The sequence below is a fragment of the Dermacentor silvarum genome, chromosome 3 (assembly GCF_013339745.2).
Source record: "Dermacentor silvarum isolate Dsil-2018 chromosome 3, BIME_Dsil_1.4, whole genome shotgun sequence".
Taxonomy (NCBI): domain Eukaryota; kingdom Metazoa; phylum Arthropoda; class Arachnida; order Ixodida; family Ixodidae; genus Dermacentor; species Dermacentor silvarum.
The window spans coordinates 197,544,061-197,561,034 of NC_051156.1; the positions used below are offsets into that span (position 1 = coordinate 197,544,061).

The 16,974-nt window shown below is 43.5% G+C and overlaps 1 protein-coding gene across 1 annotated transcript in view; it reads right to left on the bottom strand.

Annotated features, from left to right (window-relative positions):
* The window catches only part of LOC119446429 (methyltransferase-like protein 17, mitochondrial), a 36,644-nt gene extending 20,008 nt beyond the window's left edge, over nt 1-16,636 (bottom strand). Inside the window, exons 1-7 of the mRNA XM_037710854.2 lie at nt 16,473-16,636; nt 15,954-16,113; nt 14,219-14,350; nt 10,613-10,718; nt 9,029-9,110; nt 5,381-5,454; nt 2,627-2,721 (exon numbers count right to left, since the gene is read on the bottom strand). Coding sequence (XP_037566782.1) covers nt 2,627-2,721; nt 5,381-5,454; nt 9,029-9,110; nt 10,613-10,718; nt 14,219-14,350; nt 15,954-16,113; nt 16,473-16,535 — 712 coding nt within the window. The 5' untranslated portion in view covers nt 16,536-16,636. The remainder of the gene's footprint in view (nt 1-2,626; nt 2,722-5,380; nt 5,455-9,028; nt 9,111-10,612; nt 10,719-14,218; nt 14,351-15,953; nt 16,114-16,472) is intronic.
* Between the last annotated feature and the right edge of the window lie 338 nt (nt 16,637-16,974).

Consider the following 16,974-nt stretch of genomic DNA (forward strand, 5'->3'; position numbering starts at 1 on the left):
CGGTGATGAAGTCATCGGCAAAACATTCCACGCCAAGCTGGTCCCAGCATTCTATGCCTTCCGACTCCTGGTGTTTGCAGATAAGTGCTTCAGCAGGAACACTAGCCTGCATGCACACAGCGCTCATGCCAGCAGTGGAATGCAGAATGCTGCTCTGAATCCGCCATAGAAACGATTGAGTGAAGCGTGACAGTGCATTCACTTTGCTTCGTCGTTTTGCTGCCGCAGGAAAGGGCACGTCACTCATGTCTCTGAAGACCTTCTAATGCACTTGTCAAACAAGGCACCAGCTTCTTCGCCTTAGCTTCTGGCCTCTGCATAGCTCGCCCTCGCTCTCACGGCAAATCACATGACCTATAACGCTCAGCAGCATCGGCTGTGCATGCACCATCAATACTGGAATGACAGGATGATGACAATGGCACAAATGCGCCTTGAGTGTCCGTATACAGTAAAACCTGTGGTACGAATCTCAAGAGGTCGCGTAAAATATTCGTATCACCCGAAATTCGTACCACCAAAAAACAAACGAAATCAGCATGTTAACGAGCCAGAAACTCAATTTTAGAAATTTATTCACTATGGAAGAAGTCCTGGATATCCTTCTGGGTTTTCTTCTTCACCAAGTCGACCAGCAACGAATTCTAGAAGTTGTAAAACTGTGCCAATGTGTTTTCCCAAACATTCCCAGATGCCACGGCACACCTCAGAATGTCGAGGGTATGCATAGTTTCGGCCGTCGACGGTTGCTGATTAATGATGCTGCTGCAGCAGTCGTCGTCATCACTACTCGGAATTTCAGGTTGCGATGTCACAACTTCCCTCACCATTTCTTCGACTGTACATAGCCCACAGGTCACAAGGTCGTCATCCAAGGTGATGAAGTCATCGGCAAAACACTCCACGCCAAGCTGGTCCCAGCATTCTATGCCTTCCGACTCCTGTGAGGTAGCAACTGTTGACTCCAAGATGCCGCATTTTGCGAAGCGATTTCTGGTGGTTGTTGCCAATACACGATCCCAGGCTATCGCAACAAAATGCAGGGCATCCAAGAAGATAATCTGAAGGTTGTCGTCATTTCGCTCGATTTTAGCTAGGAGACGACGCACTAGATGTCCTTTGAATTAATGCTTGGCATTTCTAATAATGCCGGTGTCCAGTTGCTGCAAATGGCTTGTCGTATTTGTGAAAAGAAAAACCAACTTAACATTCTGCAATGTCACTTGCTTTGAGTGGGCGGCATATTGATCGAGAAGCAGGATGACCTTTCTGTTCTGACTGGACATCTTGCGGTCCAAGCAGGTCACAAACTACATGAACATTGCCAACATCATCCAAGCCTTCCTGTAAGCCTTGTAAGTACAAGGCAGACAACCAGCACGCTTGAAGCAGCGGAGATTCTGATACCGGTCTATAACAGTTAGCAGCATTTTCTCCGAGCTGTCGGCATTGCAGCAGAACAAAACTGTCACTCGCTGCTTGCTTTTCTGACTGCCTTGCCAAGCATCGTCCTTGAAGCAGAGGCTTTTCTCAGGCTGGAGATTATAAAATAGACCAGCCTCATCGACATTGAAAATATTGCGAGCTTCATAGCCTGCAATGAGTGACGGCAGTGTGCTTCTCATCCATTCAGTAACAACTGACTCATCAACCTTTTTTCCTTCCCCGCTGACAGTTTTGTAGGCAAGACCATGCCTAGCCTTGAAACGATGAATCCAGCCCCTGGAGGCCTCAATATCATCCGCGCCGAGCGATAATGCAATGTTGGAGGCCTTTTCGCGAAGAACCGTGCCACCAACGTTCACTCCAGCAACACTAACCTCTCTAACCATGTTAAAAGGATGTCCTCAACCTTAACATAATGCGCAGTGTTCGCCTCCTTTGTGTCTGCACTGAAGCGTTGCACATTTTGGATGATATTGTCACGCTGAACAACAATAGTGGACAAAGTCAACGCCGCTGGCCTAGCTCTTTTGCAAGATCAGTGAGTTTCCTGTTCGGATCCTCATCGACCTTTTTCAAGGTCTCCAGCTTGTCCTTAAATGAAAGCGCTTTTCGCTTCCTGGACATGTCGACAGACTTGTGGTGCACGTATCCACTGGGCGACTACGCAAACTTCACAAAACCGGCTTCGTGAGAACGTTGGATACAGCCCAGCCTGAGCCTCACAAGCGGTGAGACGCGGGAGAGACTACCAGTGCCGGACCGTTTCCACTCCGTACATGCACACATTTGCCACTGTGTTATCGGCTGCCTTCTGCCGGTCTCACCCCTGCGCTGTGAACATGGAAATGGTCCGCCTGCCGATCCGCCTCGCCACTTTGCTGCTGGCGGTCGCAGCTCACTCATTCGTATCACCCGAACTGGTGCGGGGGAACGTTCGGGACATCCGAAATGTGGCGCTTTGGCCGGGGAATTGTACGAATTCGTATCACCCCAAAATCTCTACCAGCCGTGATCATATCACCGAAGTTTCATTGTAGTTGCCATTACAGTGAAACATGTCCTGAAACTGTTTGCGACTTCAAAAAGCTTATGTTATTCTCAAGATGCATGCAAGCCCTGATGTATTAGGAGTGGTTACGACTTATAGCAGTATAAGTACTATAAACTCACGAGTACCTACCTGTGGCGAGAAGCCTCGCCAATCCATGCATTTCATTTGAGATGTCGATGCTGAAGTATTCCTGGAAGTATTTAGGCCAGATACTTCTTGCAGCCCTGTTGAAGGGGAGAAAAACATCATTACACCAATCCTTTCTATGAAAAGTGTACAACATTTGATAATGCTAAGTCATGCCTGCTCCTCTAGTGTAATGGCAATCAGCAATTACCAAGCAGCATTAAAATTGCTTAAGGTAAAGATTTAATTTACGACAGCCATCTGTGAGAGCAAGCAAACTTTTCCTTTGAGGAATACAAAATTTATGGATTTTACTTTAGAGAGCACGAGCAGCTTAGCCTCACTATGAGCAGAGGTTTGGCATGCAAGAAAATCTAAAGATCAGTGACGATGTTGCCTCAATATTGCCACTCCAGCTTCCTGTGATGTAACCGACTTTGGTAATGCAAGCTAAGAACAAATTAGACGTTTATTAACAGAAAAGAAAAAAATCACAGTGTCTAATGAATATTGACGTCAGTGGGCTTTTGCTGCATAAGGTACATCCACATTAATGGGAAGAATGTGGCAAGTCAGGAGGCCACAAGTGGCAAAGTTGGCGATTGTGGCAGGATTGTGCTGCAATCGCTCAAATGGGTCTGTGACCGATTTTTCGCAGTGTTGCAAAACGAACCCCCAATGATAAGTGAGTCATGTAGTCACATTACCTATAACACAATGACTTTCGTTTACTACATCCAAGACGAGAAAGGCCAAGTGTGTAAAAGTGCATGCTTTCCCAAAAAGTCTTAAATGAAAGAAGGTGAACTCTGGACATCAGTTGGTGCCGTGTGACTGTTGCATCCTGCAAAACACAGGCTAGGGAGACCTTCGCAGCAAAGGTCTACCACACATGATATTCTCGAGCGTGGCATGCTGCGTGCACTGTTTTTTTAATAGCGATTAAGACTTGCATTCAGGCATAATGTATGGTTTGTATTATATGTGTGCTGTAAGACCTGTATTTTGCATGAATTCAAGCAGTGTTTCCTTTTATCTGTTGTACTTAGGAGAGATCCAATGAACTCTTTCTGTACCTCACCTATTGGGCATTGTTAGCCTGCTAACAATACATAGTTTGAAACGACGCTTTTGAGACCTTCCGCGCTGCTCACGAACGCACTGTGCTATCAAATGTGATGGAGAAGTACAGTTTTTTTTTTCTAAGCAGTTTGCTTTTTTCCCACCAGGCGGTGATTTTTGAACGTGCTCCGAAGTTTCCGAGATCGTCAAAGTAAAAAGCCAAAATGGCCGCCCGCTATCTTTGGTTTGAAAGTGCTGCTCTCGAGACCTTCCACGTTTCTTAGGACACTCTGCGCCATTGGACGTGAAAGAGGAGAACTATATTTTTGTTTTCTAAGGAGTTCAATTTTTTCCCACCAAGCGGTAATTTTTGAACATGCTCCGAAGTTTCGCATTCATCAAAGCAGAGAGAAAAAAATGGCCAGCTCCGCGAGCTGGGCGTGCGCTTCAAAAGATCGCAGATCTCGCAATTCCACTGAAACTGTGGCTGATTTTATCGATGGATCGAACAGCAGCAAGTCTGTAGATGCTGCCTTTTAGCCGGACTTTGACTCTGAGAGCAACGACGACACGAACCGGCCCGAAACATCGGCGGCAGCAGCCCGGCACGCCCAACTGTAGTGCTTGCAGTTCAATTTTTGTAATGAAATACCTGTTCAATGAAACATTTTGATTTTTTTCGGCCTATTAGACTGCAATACGTTTTGTACATCTCATAATTTTTGTTACATTTTTTCCCTAGTAGATACAAGCGTGTCTTTACAAACATTCTTCAATCTTATCCCACAATCTCAATTCTGGCAATTTATATGTTTTTTATGGCATACATCTCGTTAATAAACCTTTTATGCGTGAAAAGCGCATTCGTTTTGCTTTTTGCTTATGTATTACATAAAACTTTGAGTGCAGTAGTTCCTGAAGAAAAAAAGATCTGGTTTAACCTACAAAACACACCTATTTTCCCCATGGTAGGGAAAGAGTTAAGCAAAAGTACTGTGAGACTCTTGAAGACAAAATAATGTCACTTGAGCAAGTTTTCGAAAGAAGTTCAAGATATGAAAATTTGGACCTAATTTTATTTTACACATAATAAAATTACTTTTCCCATTGGAGAAAGGCAAACAGAGCTTCAGAATTGCAAGCTGGACAAGTTAGTGGATGTTCATCTTCGTAGTAGAACCAGCTTGACGAAAGATGACATACAGAACAGAAAGAGGAGGACAAAAGAATGCCGATGTCAATAATTATTTCATCAGAAAAGTGATACACATAGTTACAGCACAACGTAAAAGCTCCATAAAAAATCAGATGTCAAGACAGTGGTGATAAATCGTGAATAATCATGTCGGTAGTGTGTAGCCAGTGCTAGCATTATTTGGTACATCATTGGCAATGCAGTCCACAATTTTAGCAAGCAGCCATGTGACCAACTCGAGTAAGAGCTGGACCTTGCCAAGATTCAGAAAAAAAACAAAAAAACTAAAGTGCTGGTCTTACACGAGTAAGTACGGTAGCATGCTCTGTGACCAGGACAAGACTCATGTTAGCTGCTGATTGACCAACAACCTAAAGTATGTATATGCCAGAGTGATTATATGTATGCTAGATGAAAAAACTATGATGTCTTGCAGGAATACAATATATAATGCATTTCCTTCATTCTCACACTTGACACCCCAAATAAATTACACTTACCAGAAGCACGAACCAAGTCCTGACCCAAAGTCCATCATAGAAATGGGAGCAAATGCTGGATTTAGGTGTTGAATCTGTAATGCGAGAAAAAAAAAAATGTAGGCACATAGAACCAGTGGACAGCCTGGACAGTCTCTGCTCAGTTTCATACTTCGCAGGCAATGCTGCAGAAACTACGCAAGCAGTGCAGTTGTTTTTTCTCTGCAACACTTTCTACAGAATAACTATACTTCATATACAACTTGCAGATGTAAGGTTGCATTGAATCACAGATTATATGTGCACTTTTGTGCTTCCACTATGCGATGTAACGTCTTAGCCGTGAGCAAAAGCATTGCGCTGTGGCCGCTGGTCGCGGAAATAGGTCACTCTGCTAGTTTGGTGGTAAAAAGTTTTAAGATTTCTGACGCCTTCTATGCAATAATTATGTAAAATTTTGCGAGAAAAAAGTGTGAGGCTCAAGGTTACATCAAATTACTAGTACACGGTGTGCACCTATATCTTGTTCTTTCATATGTGACACACGGCTTTTTGGCTGTGAATGTGAGGAGCACTGTAGCCTTCATAGTGTTGCTGCTTATATATGAAAGGAGTACAAGTCCAACTGGGCAGTGCTGAACAGGGGCTGATTTGCAGTAGAGCAACAAGCAGCCTCGGCTGTCTAGCTGCTTGCTTCCACTGCAACACATCATGTCATTAAAAATGAAGAACACCTTCATATCAAGCTCAATGTGTTGTACAATCAAGAGCTATGATGTCTTAATTAAACTCCGGTTATTAGATTTTTCAGTTAATACAATCCCGACAGAAGGTCCCGGCTAGTGCCCGTACAATTCTACACTTTCACTATGTCGATCTTAAGATGGGCCCTCATTGGATAACTTGAGCTTGACGGATCAATATGCACACACCTGACCGTTATGGTTGCAGCATCTGTCTTGTTGGCACTAAGGAACAATGTATGCATTGAAGGCACATCATCTCCCATGGAAAAATACAGTTTTCGGGGCCTATATTTGGCAGCCGTTGAAGCAAAAACAGCTGCCCCCGCAATGAGTGATTACCATTTTTAGCTGATTATAATCCACACCTTCTTTCCAAGAAAACTGGTTAAATAATTACCTGCATGTTGCAATCACCTACGAAATTAAACATAATACTAATGCGTTTACAGCATTAGCAATGGCCCACCTTCAGAGCAAGCATAATAGCCATCGCCATCACAAGAAGGCAGCAGAACAAGTTATTGCATCAGATGGCAACAACAGGCTGCACTCGGGCTGTAAGTACAAAACCTAATTCAAAAGAAGTTGCCTAACATGCCAGGCTAGTGGCCACTGAGTCCTATCATGTGCCTTCGTAGCTCCAATGGACTGCATGCGTCAAAGGACATACTGGTGAGGTGGTTAGTGTGAGCGTGGGCCACCATCCCATCTGTAATTGTAGCAGAATGGCTAGGGAAGTGTGGAATATTAAAAACCCTGAACCGCTAGGAGGGGAACATGTTGCAGAAATGATTATAGACATTAGGCGTAAATAAAAGCTTCATTCTGTGAAGTTAAACTCTGCAGGTTTCATCTCGTTTCTGGTGTCCAGAATAAGACAGCATGCTGAATCATTTTTTCTTTTCTTGCTATAAAATTATGTACATGCAAGATCTAGGCGCACATAATTTTCAATATGAAGTCACAAAAGGTTGGCACACATTAGAATCAGTAAATAGTGCTACCAAATGAGGAAAAGGTGCGTTATGTTGTTTTTTAATAAAAGGTGTGTTAGATTGTTTTCAACGCCTCTTTTAATTTGACCCTCTGGATAACTTAACCGCTTCCACCAGTTCCATCAAGGTCGAATTAACAGAACTTGACTGTATTGGTGTTTTTCATAGAACAGTTCACTTCTATCACTAAACGTTACCCACACACACTGTCATTTTTTTAAGAAGCCTTCTATGCCTTCCATTGCAAAGCCTCTCTTGACATCCTCCTTTCCACATCAAGTTCAACTTATGGTTTATCAATTTTGTACAACCAGTCACGCAATATTCATGGTGTACGATTCGCCTTCACTTTTCCGTCTTGTCTACTACAGTGCAGACCGCTTATAACGTAAGTCATCGGAGCCACGAATATCTGAACTATAAGCGGTACCGCACTATAACCAAAACAACGATTTTCAAGCCCTGCACGTATGCAAAACATGTAGACCAAGCATGTAGACACGCTTTGTACTATCGCGCGCACATCGCGATTACGTTTTCGCCAGTGAGCTGGCGAAAACATAATCGCGATGTAGCTGGTGCTCTTCAAGCTCGACAGCTTTGCACCGAGTCAAAACGAAATAACTGTTTGCTGCAACCGCTGCGGAAAAAACCGTGACCGCTATGGACGTGATTATGAACGGTGACTTAGCGGTGCTGAAGGCACGCGCCCGACGCACGCACCGAGCCTGGACGAATTAACTACCATTCGCTGCAACAACTGCAGTCGAAACCGCGGTCGCTATCTATGCGATCATCGATGGCGACTACGCAGTTTTTTAGGCACGCGGCCGACGCGCGTACCGAGTAAAAACGAAACTACTGTTCAGCGGTTTCTGCGGAGAAAACCGCGGCCGTTATCGACGCGATCTTGGATGACGACTACGCAGTTACGAAAGTCCGCGGCCAACGCGGTACGCGCGGCGGTAAACACAAGAGTACAGGCTTTAAAGGCGCAAATAGGCTCGAAGCGTTCCGGCGTTGCTGTCATTCACGTACGAAGCGTCCAACCGTAGCTTCGTTTCGGTTGGACGCTAGCGCCGTTCTTGCTCTTTTGCGTCGCACATTTGCGGCGCTCCTCGCTCACTGAGCTCCGAAAGTAGTCCGAATTAACCGATGTGCGGCCAAATAAGGCCGAATTAACGAGAGTTTGATTGCATTGAATAATGCTACGCCGGCCGGGACTAGAGGACGAGTCCGAATTAATGGATTTTCCAAATTAACGAGGGTCGAATTAACGAGGTTTTACCGTAGCTCCAAACTTAATTTGCGGAACACTGCTTAAATTGACAGCGTCGCTCGCGCGATATCTGCACTTCACGACACGCATCGCGACGGGTGCACAGAAACTGAAGCCGCGTTCAGCGCAAAACGCACCGCTGATAAGCAGCCGAGCAAAAGGTTTCTCCGTCCCCTAGACAACCTACGCGCGCATTTTTCCCCGTTCGTTTGCTCCGCGTCTCGTGCTCCTCCTCCGCATCGCCCTCGTTGATCTCCTCTCCCATCAGTGGGCGCACCTTGTTGAGAAGCGTGCTCGCTGCCGCCCTTGTCGGCGAGATTTTCCCGCGGAAGCCGCATTATAACCGGTATTTCGTCTCACGCAGCTGCACTGTAAGCGGTATGCGTATACATGGGGTGCTATGGGAAAATTAACGGGAGTCTGAAAAGACCGCACTATATCCGGTCCTGCACTATAAGTGGTTACGTTATAAGTGGTCTATACTGTATATATATTTAAGTCTTCACTGCAGAAGAGCCAACAAGAATCAACTGTCAAATTACTGAATTTCAACGCAGAACTGGCGCAATTAAACACCACATGAATATACATGCACACACTGACATCCTATAATTCCCATGCAGTTCTACCGCTGGCAAGTTTCTCTCACCTCATGAAAGACGTCGTGGACAACCGCGTAGTCCGCAGCGAGCTGCGCCACAAGATAGCTGCGTGCTCCAAAATCATCATACCTGCACAGAGTGAAGGGAGTGCGCACAAGGAATTGAACTATGGTGCGCAAATGTTCAAAATTTCAATTGTGAATCGAACATTTTAGGCTACTTGATGCATACTTAATTTGGAACTTCACCATTCGATACTGTTGAATACTTATTCGTGTCTCTTCCAATATGAGGGATAAGATTACTTACTAAAGGGCCTCTCACCAGGCTCCATAGAAAACTTTTTTTTTCCACACTAAGTTGTAAAGCTCAGTCTAGGGAGCACTTCACCGCAAACATTTTTCAAATTGGTTCATTGTTATAGCAGATAGGAGAAATCTGGATGTGAATGAGTGATGAAGCATCTTTACAAAAGAACAAATTTAATAAAAAGAAAACAATGTCAAGAAGGAGAAAATAAATGCACATGTGGCCTCAAGGCCAAGCATTAAATGAATTCTTAAAGCTCTTCTCTCTTTAAACACAGAGGAGGCTCATGTAGATGGGCTTGCAATTCTGTCTGCACCATTCTTCATAGACCTGGTCGAATGCCACATTGCCATGCTGTCAAGTAGTGAGCCTCACTGCCAACATCGACACTCTCTGCCTTTGGCTCAATTAGTATTTACAAGTGACATTCCTTCATTGCCTTCTCTCCTACCAAAACGACGAACTACATCACGTTTGTGCCATGAAAACTTGTTTCCCTTTTTTTTTCTTCTCTTCGATTTTTTTTGCTGCATGGTGCAATTTCAGCGCCGGTTTTGCATGGTCTGCATTGCATGACATAATGATGTCACATGCCATAATATTCAGTGCTGTGGCGGCGACGCATCTGGCGTAGAGGCGATTTGTGCGTCTGACCTTGAGTCTACAACAGGAAGTGGAGCTCCCTCTATTGGTAAAGTGTGCAGGTTCTTATTCAAAATTACAGTTCTTTCCACACTGCACAGTGGTTTGATATTTCGTAAACACAACCATCAGTGCGTGATCTACAAACTGCACTTGTTTGTTCGCAATGACTAAACCTGATGAGGGGTCCTTTAATTAAGGCATGCAGCAAAAGCATGATACAGTCATGGACAACTGAAATACGAACGAGCTAGGGCTAGCTCAAGTGCATTCTTTTTTTTTTTTTATTTCGGCAGTATGTGTAATATTATCATGATTATGGTTTCTACACCTATTGTGGGGCTTATCCCATCTTTGGCAGCTGTATAAGTAGCGCTGTGAGATCAGGCTCTCGAGTTAGTACTTGTGAAACGTGTTCTACTTTTTATTTCTTGTTTTGGTTTCATTGGTCCATGAATATACATGAGAACTTTGGCATTCCATTCCATTCCCCTCGAAACGGGGCTGCCATGGCTGGGAATCACACCTACAACCTTGAGCTCGGCATCAGGATGCCATAGAAAGTGAGCCCAAGCGACAGGTGTTATCATGAATTAAGTCTCAGTTCACAGCCCATTAAAAAGCTTAAGCGAAAATGCCTCTTTAGTTAAAAAAAAATAACTATAGCTATGATAACCCACCTCATAGGTTTAAACAACCTGATCCGTTTCTTCAGCTTCTCAAATACTCTTTCCTTTATATCTTCTTCAACGTAATCCCTCTCCTCTGGGCTCATTCTTTCAAGAGCTGAAAAACAGATGATGATGAGACGCTACCACCTTACGCAGCATCTTCGGTCTGCAAATGCATAGTGCAACACGTGCATTATTTTACTTTATTGCCAGCGATCACTTCCACGGCTCTCTTGCAATGCCTTTCTTCCCGTGTCATTACATTTGTGAAAACTGTAACCCCTTTGATAGCAATGCCATCATTATCAAATTGTACAGTACAGTCCACTGTTAAAGGAAACGCCTGACGAGTGGTAAAGCCAATATCAGTGAAATGTTTATTCACTGTAATCGAAAACAAATGGCTGATGTAACCAACTGGACGTACATTTATACGTAAAAATGTTAGTCTGCGTGGCTTTACACGATATCACAGTGATATTCAATGGCAAATATTAACTGTCTGTCTCCTTTAACAGTTGGCTATACTGTTTATACGCAACACAAATGCTGTAGCTCAGCACATTCTAGAATTGATGTGGAAACTACTGAATCTGCTAAAAAAATATATCATCATGTACGAATAATTGGGGATAGACTTGAGCAGTGCAATTTGATTTAATTACGGCAAATCAGTTCTGCTGAACTACCGCAATGGGGAGCAAGGTTCATGAAAGGCAAGATTGTCATCCAACCATCTGCAGCAAGTAGCTACAAAGGAAACTCACGGGCTCCTCAGACAGAAACTTCAGACTTGAAAAAAACTTACTCCTGGTTTTGTAGATCAAAATGGCGAATAACGTCTTTCTAAAGAGAATGGTCTATCATGTGTGCGGACCAGGAGACTAGCAGACTGTAGGGCGAGACCGAATTAATTGATGACTTGAAGGACAGGGATACAGAATACGGCAAATCAATTCTGTAAAAGCCTGAAAGGTGGGGGAAGGTCTTGCAAAAAAGAAAAATAATTATTTCCCGTGAGAGGGAAATTATTTTATTGCTGCCAACTGTTTGGCGATTTTATTGCTACCACTGTCTCTCGTTTTTCTTTTTTTCCCCTGCACGCAAGTGCTGCAGCGAAAGGACAACAAAACAGACACTTGCCTATCAGAAAACAAGAAAGAACGTTTTCTTGAAAAATTTCCTGGTGCTTTCATATCCTGGCCATGGGGCAGTGCATGCGCCATTACAAAACTGACAGGCACGTGCCCGTAATTGAGATGTTTACCACACGTGCATCTGGCAATACATGATACAGCACAAGTTTGTCTAACAGTTTTATTATTCTCATTAATCACTGCTGACATTATCTGATATAACAAAGCACATTAAAAATTCACAATTCTTTTGGCTACATCAGTATGTATGCCATAACAAAAAGTATTGAATGTGGAAAGGAGGTTTTTGTGTTGGACGTGACTTCGTTATAACAAGGTTTGACTGTATTACATGTGTCGCAAGAACTGCCAACGACAATAAATAATCCCTTTGTTTGCTAGTCACCAGACTGAATGCAACACGCCACATTAAATCTAAAGTTTTGTGGCTAGAACTTCATTAGGAATAGGTCTTATACAGAATTCTGCAGATATGCGCCTCCATGCATTTCACTTGCCCTGACTCAAACATCTAGCGTCCTGCTAGAAGTGAAAAAAAAAAAATATCTAAGCATACGAGTCTATATCCACTTCAGGTGCCAATTAATTTTGTTCTTTGAAAATCATGAAAAGGCATACAGCTGCAGAACGAATCCAGAAATCTCAATTCTTATGAGAGTTTTGACAAATTTAAAGAATGTGAATCTTGTGCAAGAACTCTCTACAAGAACATCAACTATTTCATGCCCAGCGTACCTGGAAAGCAACTATCCAGGTACCTGATAATATGCCTGAAGTAAAGCATTCTAAAAAAGCAATGAAGCAATTTAACCCGCTACATGATGGCATACTGACATCGAGTGCAGACACCCAGCCATAAACATTCACGCTCGTTTTAATAAAACACATTAGCAAATACTATTCAAACTTGCAGCACAGGTCCAATTAGAAATATTCCAAGATATACCGTATGTGACCGCACTTTAAATATCATCATTTTCATTAGTGCTTTTGATTCTGATGCACTTCAGGTGCTGTGTGCACAACTGTTATTGTTGCAATCCCCCTTCCACTCTCTCCAATGGCCCACTGCACTCAGCTTAGACAGTGCTGAGCATGACGTCCACAAAATCACAGTTCAAGCCTATTACCACATTTATTACAACACGAATTCCCCCCCCCCCCCCCAAAAAAAAAAGGTCCTGCAAGTGCTCTCATCAACTCACCAAGCACTGAAACTGTGATATATAAGCAATGATCATGGATAGGAGAGAACAAAAAACAGTTCAGTTAATGATACCAGTGCTTAAAACTGATTTGTGCGTAACAAATGACATGCAAGTGATTACTTGTAATCAAACACGTTTTTTCTAGTTTTGTAATTGATCAATTACTTTAGTAGTCTGTGATGCTTACTGTAATGCAATTACTTTTCCCATAACCAATTACATTTAACCAGCTACTTTAATTACGAGACAAGCTGTAACAGGTGACGCCACTTCGAGCATTTGAATTGGGTGCGAATTACAGTAGAGGGCCTGCAGTCCATGCTATGTAGCTGCCTCAGGAAGGAACACATTCAGAAAGGCAAACCCGGGCACTCATAATTTGTTTGTTCCTCTCAATGCTTCGCCAGATGTTGGCCAGGTGTTGGCCATCCGGCGCTGCTATGGCTCAATAGTGATGGCCACTTTGGATGCTGACTCCAGAAAATCACTTAAGTGGACAATGTTTTCAGCTTTTCATTAGCTCTACCGGCAGTGCCTTCACCGAGCTCTAGCAACAATGAAGCGTGGCCCAGCATCGCGTCATTGTTACTAGTAACCACCATCTTGGGCACAATGTGCTTTTACATTACAACACCACCCTTCCGCACCCTAATTCGCACACACATTGAGGGAGTTTTCAGTGTCGTGGTTCACGTCTTTTTTTAGGAAACGAGTGAAGATGATGGACTAAAATTTTCAAGAAGCAGTTCTCAGTGAAGATAGGCAATGTGTGAAGGGCTTCAGAGGACACACTGAAAAAGCCATGCCAGTTTTTTCTATTTACTGTATCTGTAGAATGTAAATAGATGTTTGAAGGAAGTAACATAAAAGTAATAAATTACATTTTAGTAATTGTTCAATTACTTTCGTGGGCCAGTAACTGATCGCAGAAATCAATTACATTTTTAATGAAGTAATTGGAACTGGAACCAACTTTTTTTCTGTAACATGTACAAGTCTGGTTATTAACACATCTAGGCCTTCCTGTTCTGCAAGCATAAGGTAAGCCAACTAAGTTAAAGCAATGTAGGTGCATGCATTTGTGGAATTTCCTGTAAGGTTGAGCACCAACTATTCAAAATCGAAATAATTAAAGAAAAGTGCAAACACTAACATCTCCTAAATTTCACAAAACCACTACTGATGGAAGCACTTGTGGAATGTGCAATCGTAATCTCATAATTAATGTATACAAGGGCCAAGAAACTTACTGTATCCACAGAGGTCCTTCTCGATATTCATAGCCCGAGCTCTGAGTTCATCGTCCTCAATGGGCAGGTGTCGTGACCACAGCTGGTTTCGGATCACCACTCCTGCCTCGCGAAGGTGGGTCATGTTTTGTGCTGCAAACACAACATAAGAAGTATTACAGCAATTCAGACAAGTTAAAGAGAGCACTTGGCAATGTTATCTTGAGGTTGTTGCAGGCAATTTGACCCCATCTAGCAACGATTTTTTCTGCAAGTAATACCTAGACAGATGGGCAAACTTAGTGCCGCTTCACCATTAAGTATTGTTCACCGGCTGTCCCACAAAATGGTTTAGCGACACTTGCTGAAGAATGTACTCACCAACAAGTGCATTTGTTGAACTCGCTTCACTACATCAAAATGTGTGACCTCAACAGCAGTGCTTCAAAAACAAATAAAATAATACTCAATGCAGGGTTGGCACTAATTCTGAAACCACTTTATTTCTGCAATTTCAAATGTTTCCCCTGCCAACGAAAGCCGTCTCATATTTTTTATGTGCTGAAGCTTCACAGCTCTCTGTACTTCACTTGCAAATGCACAACAACGTTTTAGGGTATTAGGTTTAAGAAAAATTAAATTATGGGGTTTTACATGCCAAAACCACGATCTGATTATGAGGCACGCCGTAGTGGGGGACTTCGGAATAATTTTGAACCCCCTGGGGTTCTTTAACGTGAACCTAAATCTTAGTACAGGGTTGTTTTCGCATTTCGCCCCTATCGAAATGCAGCCGCCGTGGCAGGGATTCGATCCCGCGACCTCATGCTTAGCAGTCCAACACCATAGCCACTAAGCAACCACGGTGGGTAAGGTGCAATGCCATCGTGTTGTGACTTTTGATCATGTTGTTATTTTGCAAATAATTAATTAACCAATATATCAAATGCCAGCTGATCCGTCCATCAACACAGCAGTGTCCCGCCAAAGTGACACTTCATGCAGAGAGGAGCACTCACACAATGGGTCACTAATGTTCGTCTGTGTGAGTGGGGTATAAGCCTGTTTTTGGTATAAAAACAAACACCGAGTGGTTGCTCAAAGGGTAATCTATCGGTCTAGACTGATTCAACAATTGATATGCGACTTCCTAATTCTGTGCCACCTGATCTCAGTCACAAAATATCCACAATAACAACCCAGAGCTTTCTATATGACAGTGTTGTCTGAATGAAACCTACACCGTAGTGTAATGATTCTATTACACAATTTTTTCTCAGCAGTAGCCGGAATATCGCTGTGCATACGTTATCAGCGTGATCGGCCAGTAGTTAAAAGTGGATGAAAAGAAAGCACCAGTAGCGAGCAAAAGAAATTCTTACATTAATCATACCTGCCCTAAATGGCCAACACACATTGTGCAAGTGAATCTGCAAGACATGTCATTGATTAGAGTTCATTCTAAGCTGCCTTTCCGTTCCTAAAACTATGCAGGCATACATATTTTAGAGCCTTCCAGACTTGTGTTTATTCAAGCACGATCTTACCTTTTTAAAAGTGCATGCGATCGGAATCCATATATTGAAACCACTGTAATTCAAGAGATGCCAAATTTTGTTGCTTTCTCGTTCTCAAACAAAATAATTTAGCGTGAAGGTGAAGGAATAGCGAAGCACTTGATTACTGTGCTTCTGTATCGCGTAACTTTGTCAAAAGCTTGCTTGATTTATCAAGTGGTTTTTGGGGAAGAACTTACTTTCAAGAACGGTATTAGCCGCATCTAGCAGTTTCTCTGGCAGTTTGACTTGCTTCCGTTTTCTCGCTCCAGGATGATTCTTGTGTTTCATCTCGGACGTATCGAGGGCCTCGCTGAGATCACTCGGCAATGAGACGGCATTGCTCGCTTTAGTGATCGGCTGCACAGGAGAATCACGATATAAGCGAGGACACTTTACATTAAACAAACAATACTGTTTCGGTGCATCACGTCAGTAATCGCGCTGTTTAGAAGAAACTTCGCGTTGTCAATGAGCTAAAGGACCCATGCCACCGCATGAGCGATGTCAACAGGCAACTATTGACGGCACCTTAATGAGTCAATTAAAGACAGCGACATCACTTTAAACCTAAAAAATATGAGGCAGTGAACCAGCGTTAAATCGACAAAGCAAACGTTAAACTTCGACAGACACTGTGTTTCGCTTCGCAATATTTACTAGCGTCGAGCGGCCAAACCAGAATCGGTGCAGCCTGTTGTTTGGCGTAGTTAACTCACTCGAACACTGCAGATGCAGGGTGGGGTCCTCAGGAACCTCAGTAACTTGTGAAAATTGCTCATCTTTCGAAGTGTTGAGTATTCTGTGGTATCGTCAACGAAAAGCGGCGACGACACGCGTGCACATGGCTCACAGAACCAAACCAAACAATATTCCTCCAGTTGGATTGGTTGTGGATGGCTCCGGCTCGTGTTGGCTCGTGGGGATGGCCCCGGCTTGTGTTACGGTACTTGTGTTGCAGCTGTAACAGGTTTCGGTTTCGCAGTGTGGTGGATGGATGAATGGATGCAAGGAGCGCCCCCTTTAGAACAGGGCCATAGGCGTATTTACCGGGGCGGGGAACTTGCCACCTCATTGTCAAAAGTGGGCGGGGGGGGGGGGGGAATATGCCCTTTGCCCCCCTCCCTCCCCCACTTTTGAAAGCGGGCACTTTTGGCTGCCAGCTGGAAAGTCCAACAAAACTACAGCTGCAGCAAAACTTTCTGGTAAGTGGGAAGCATT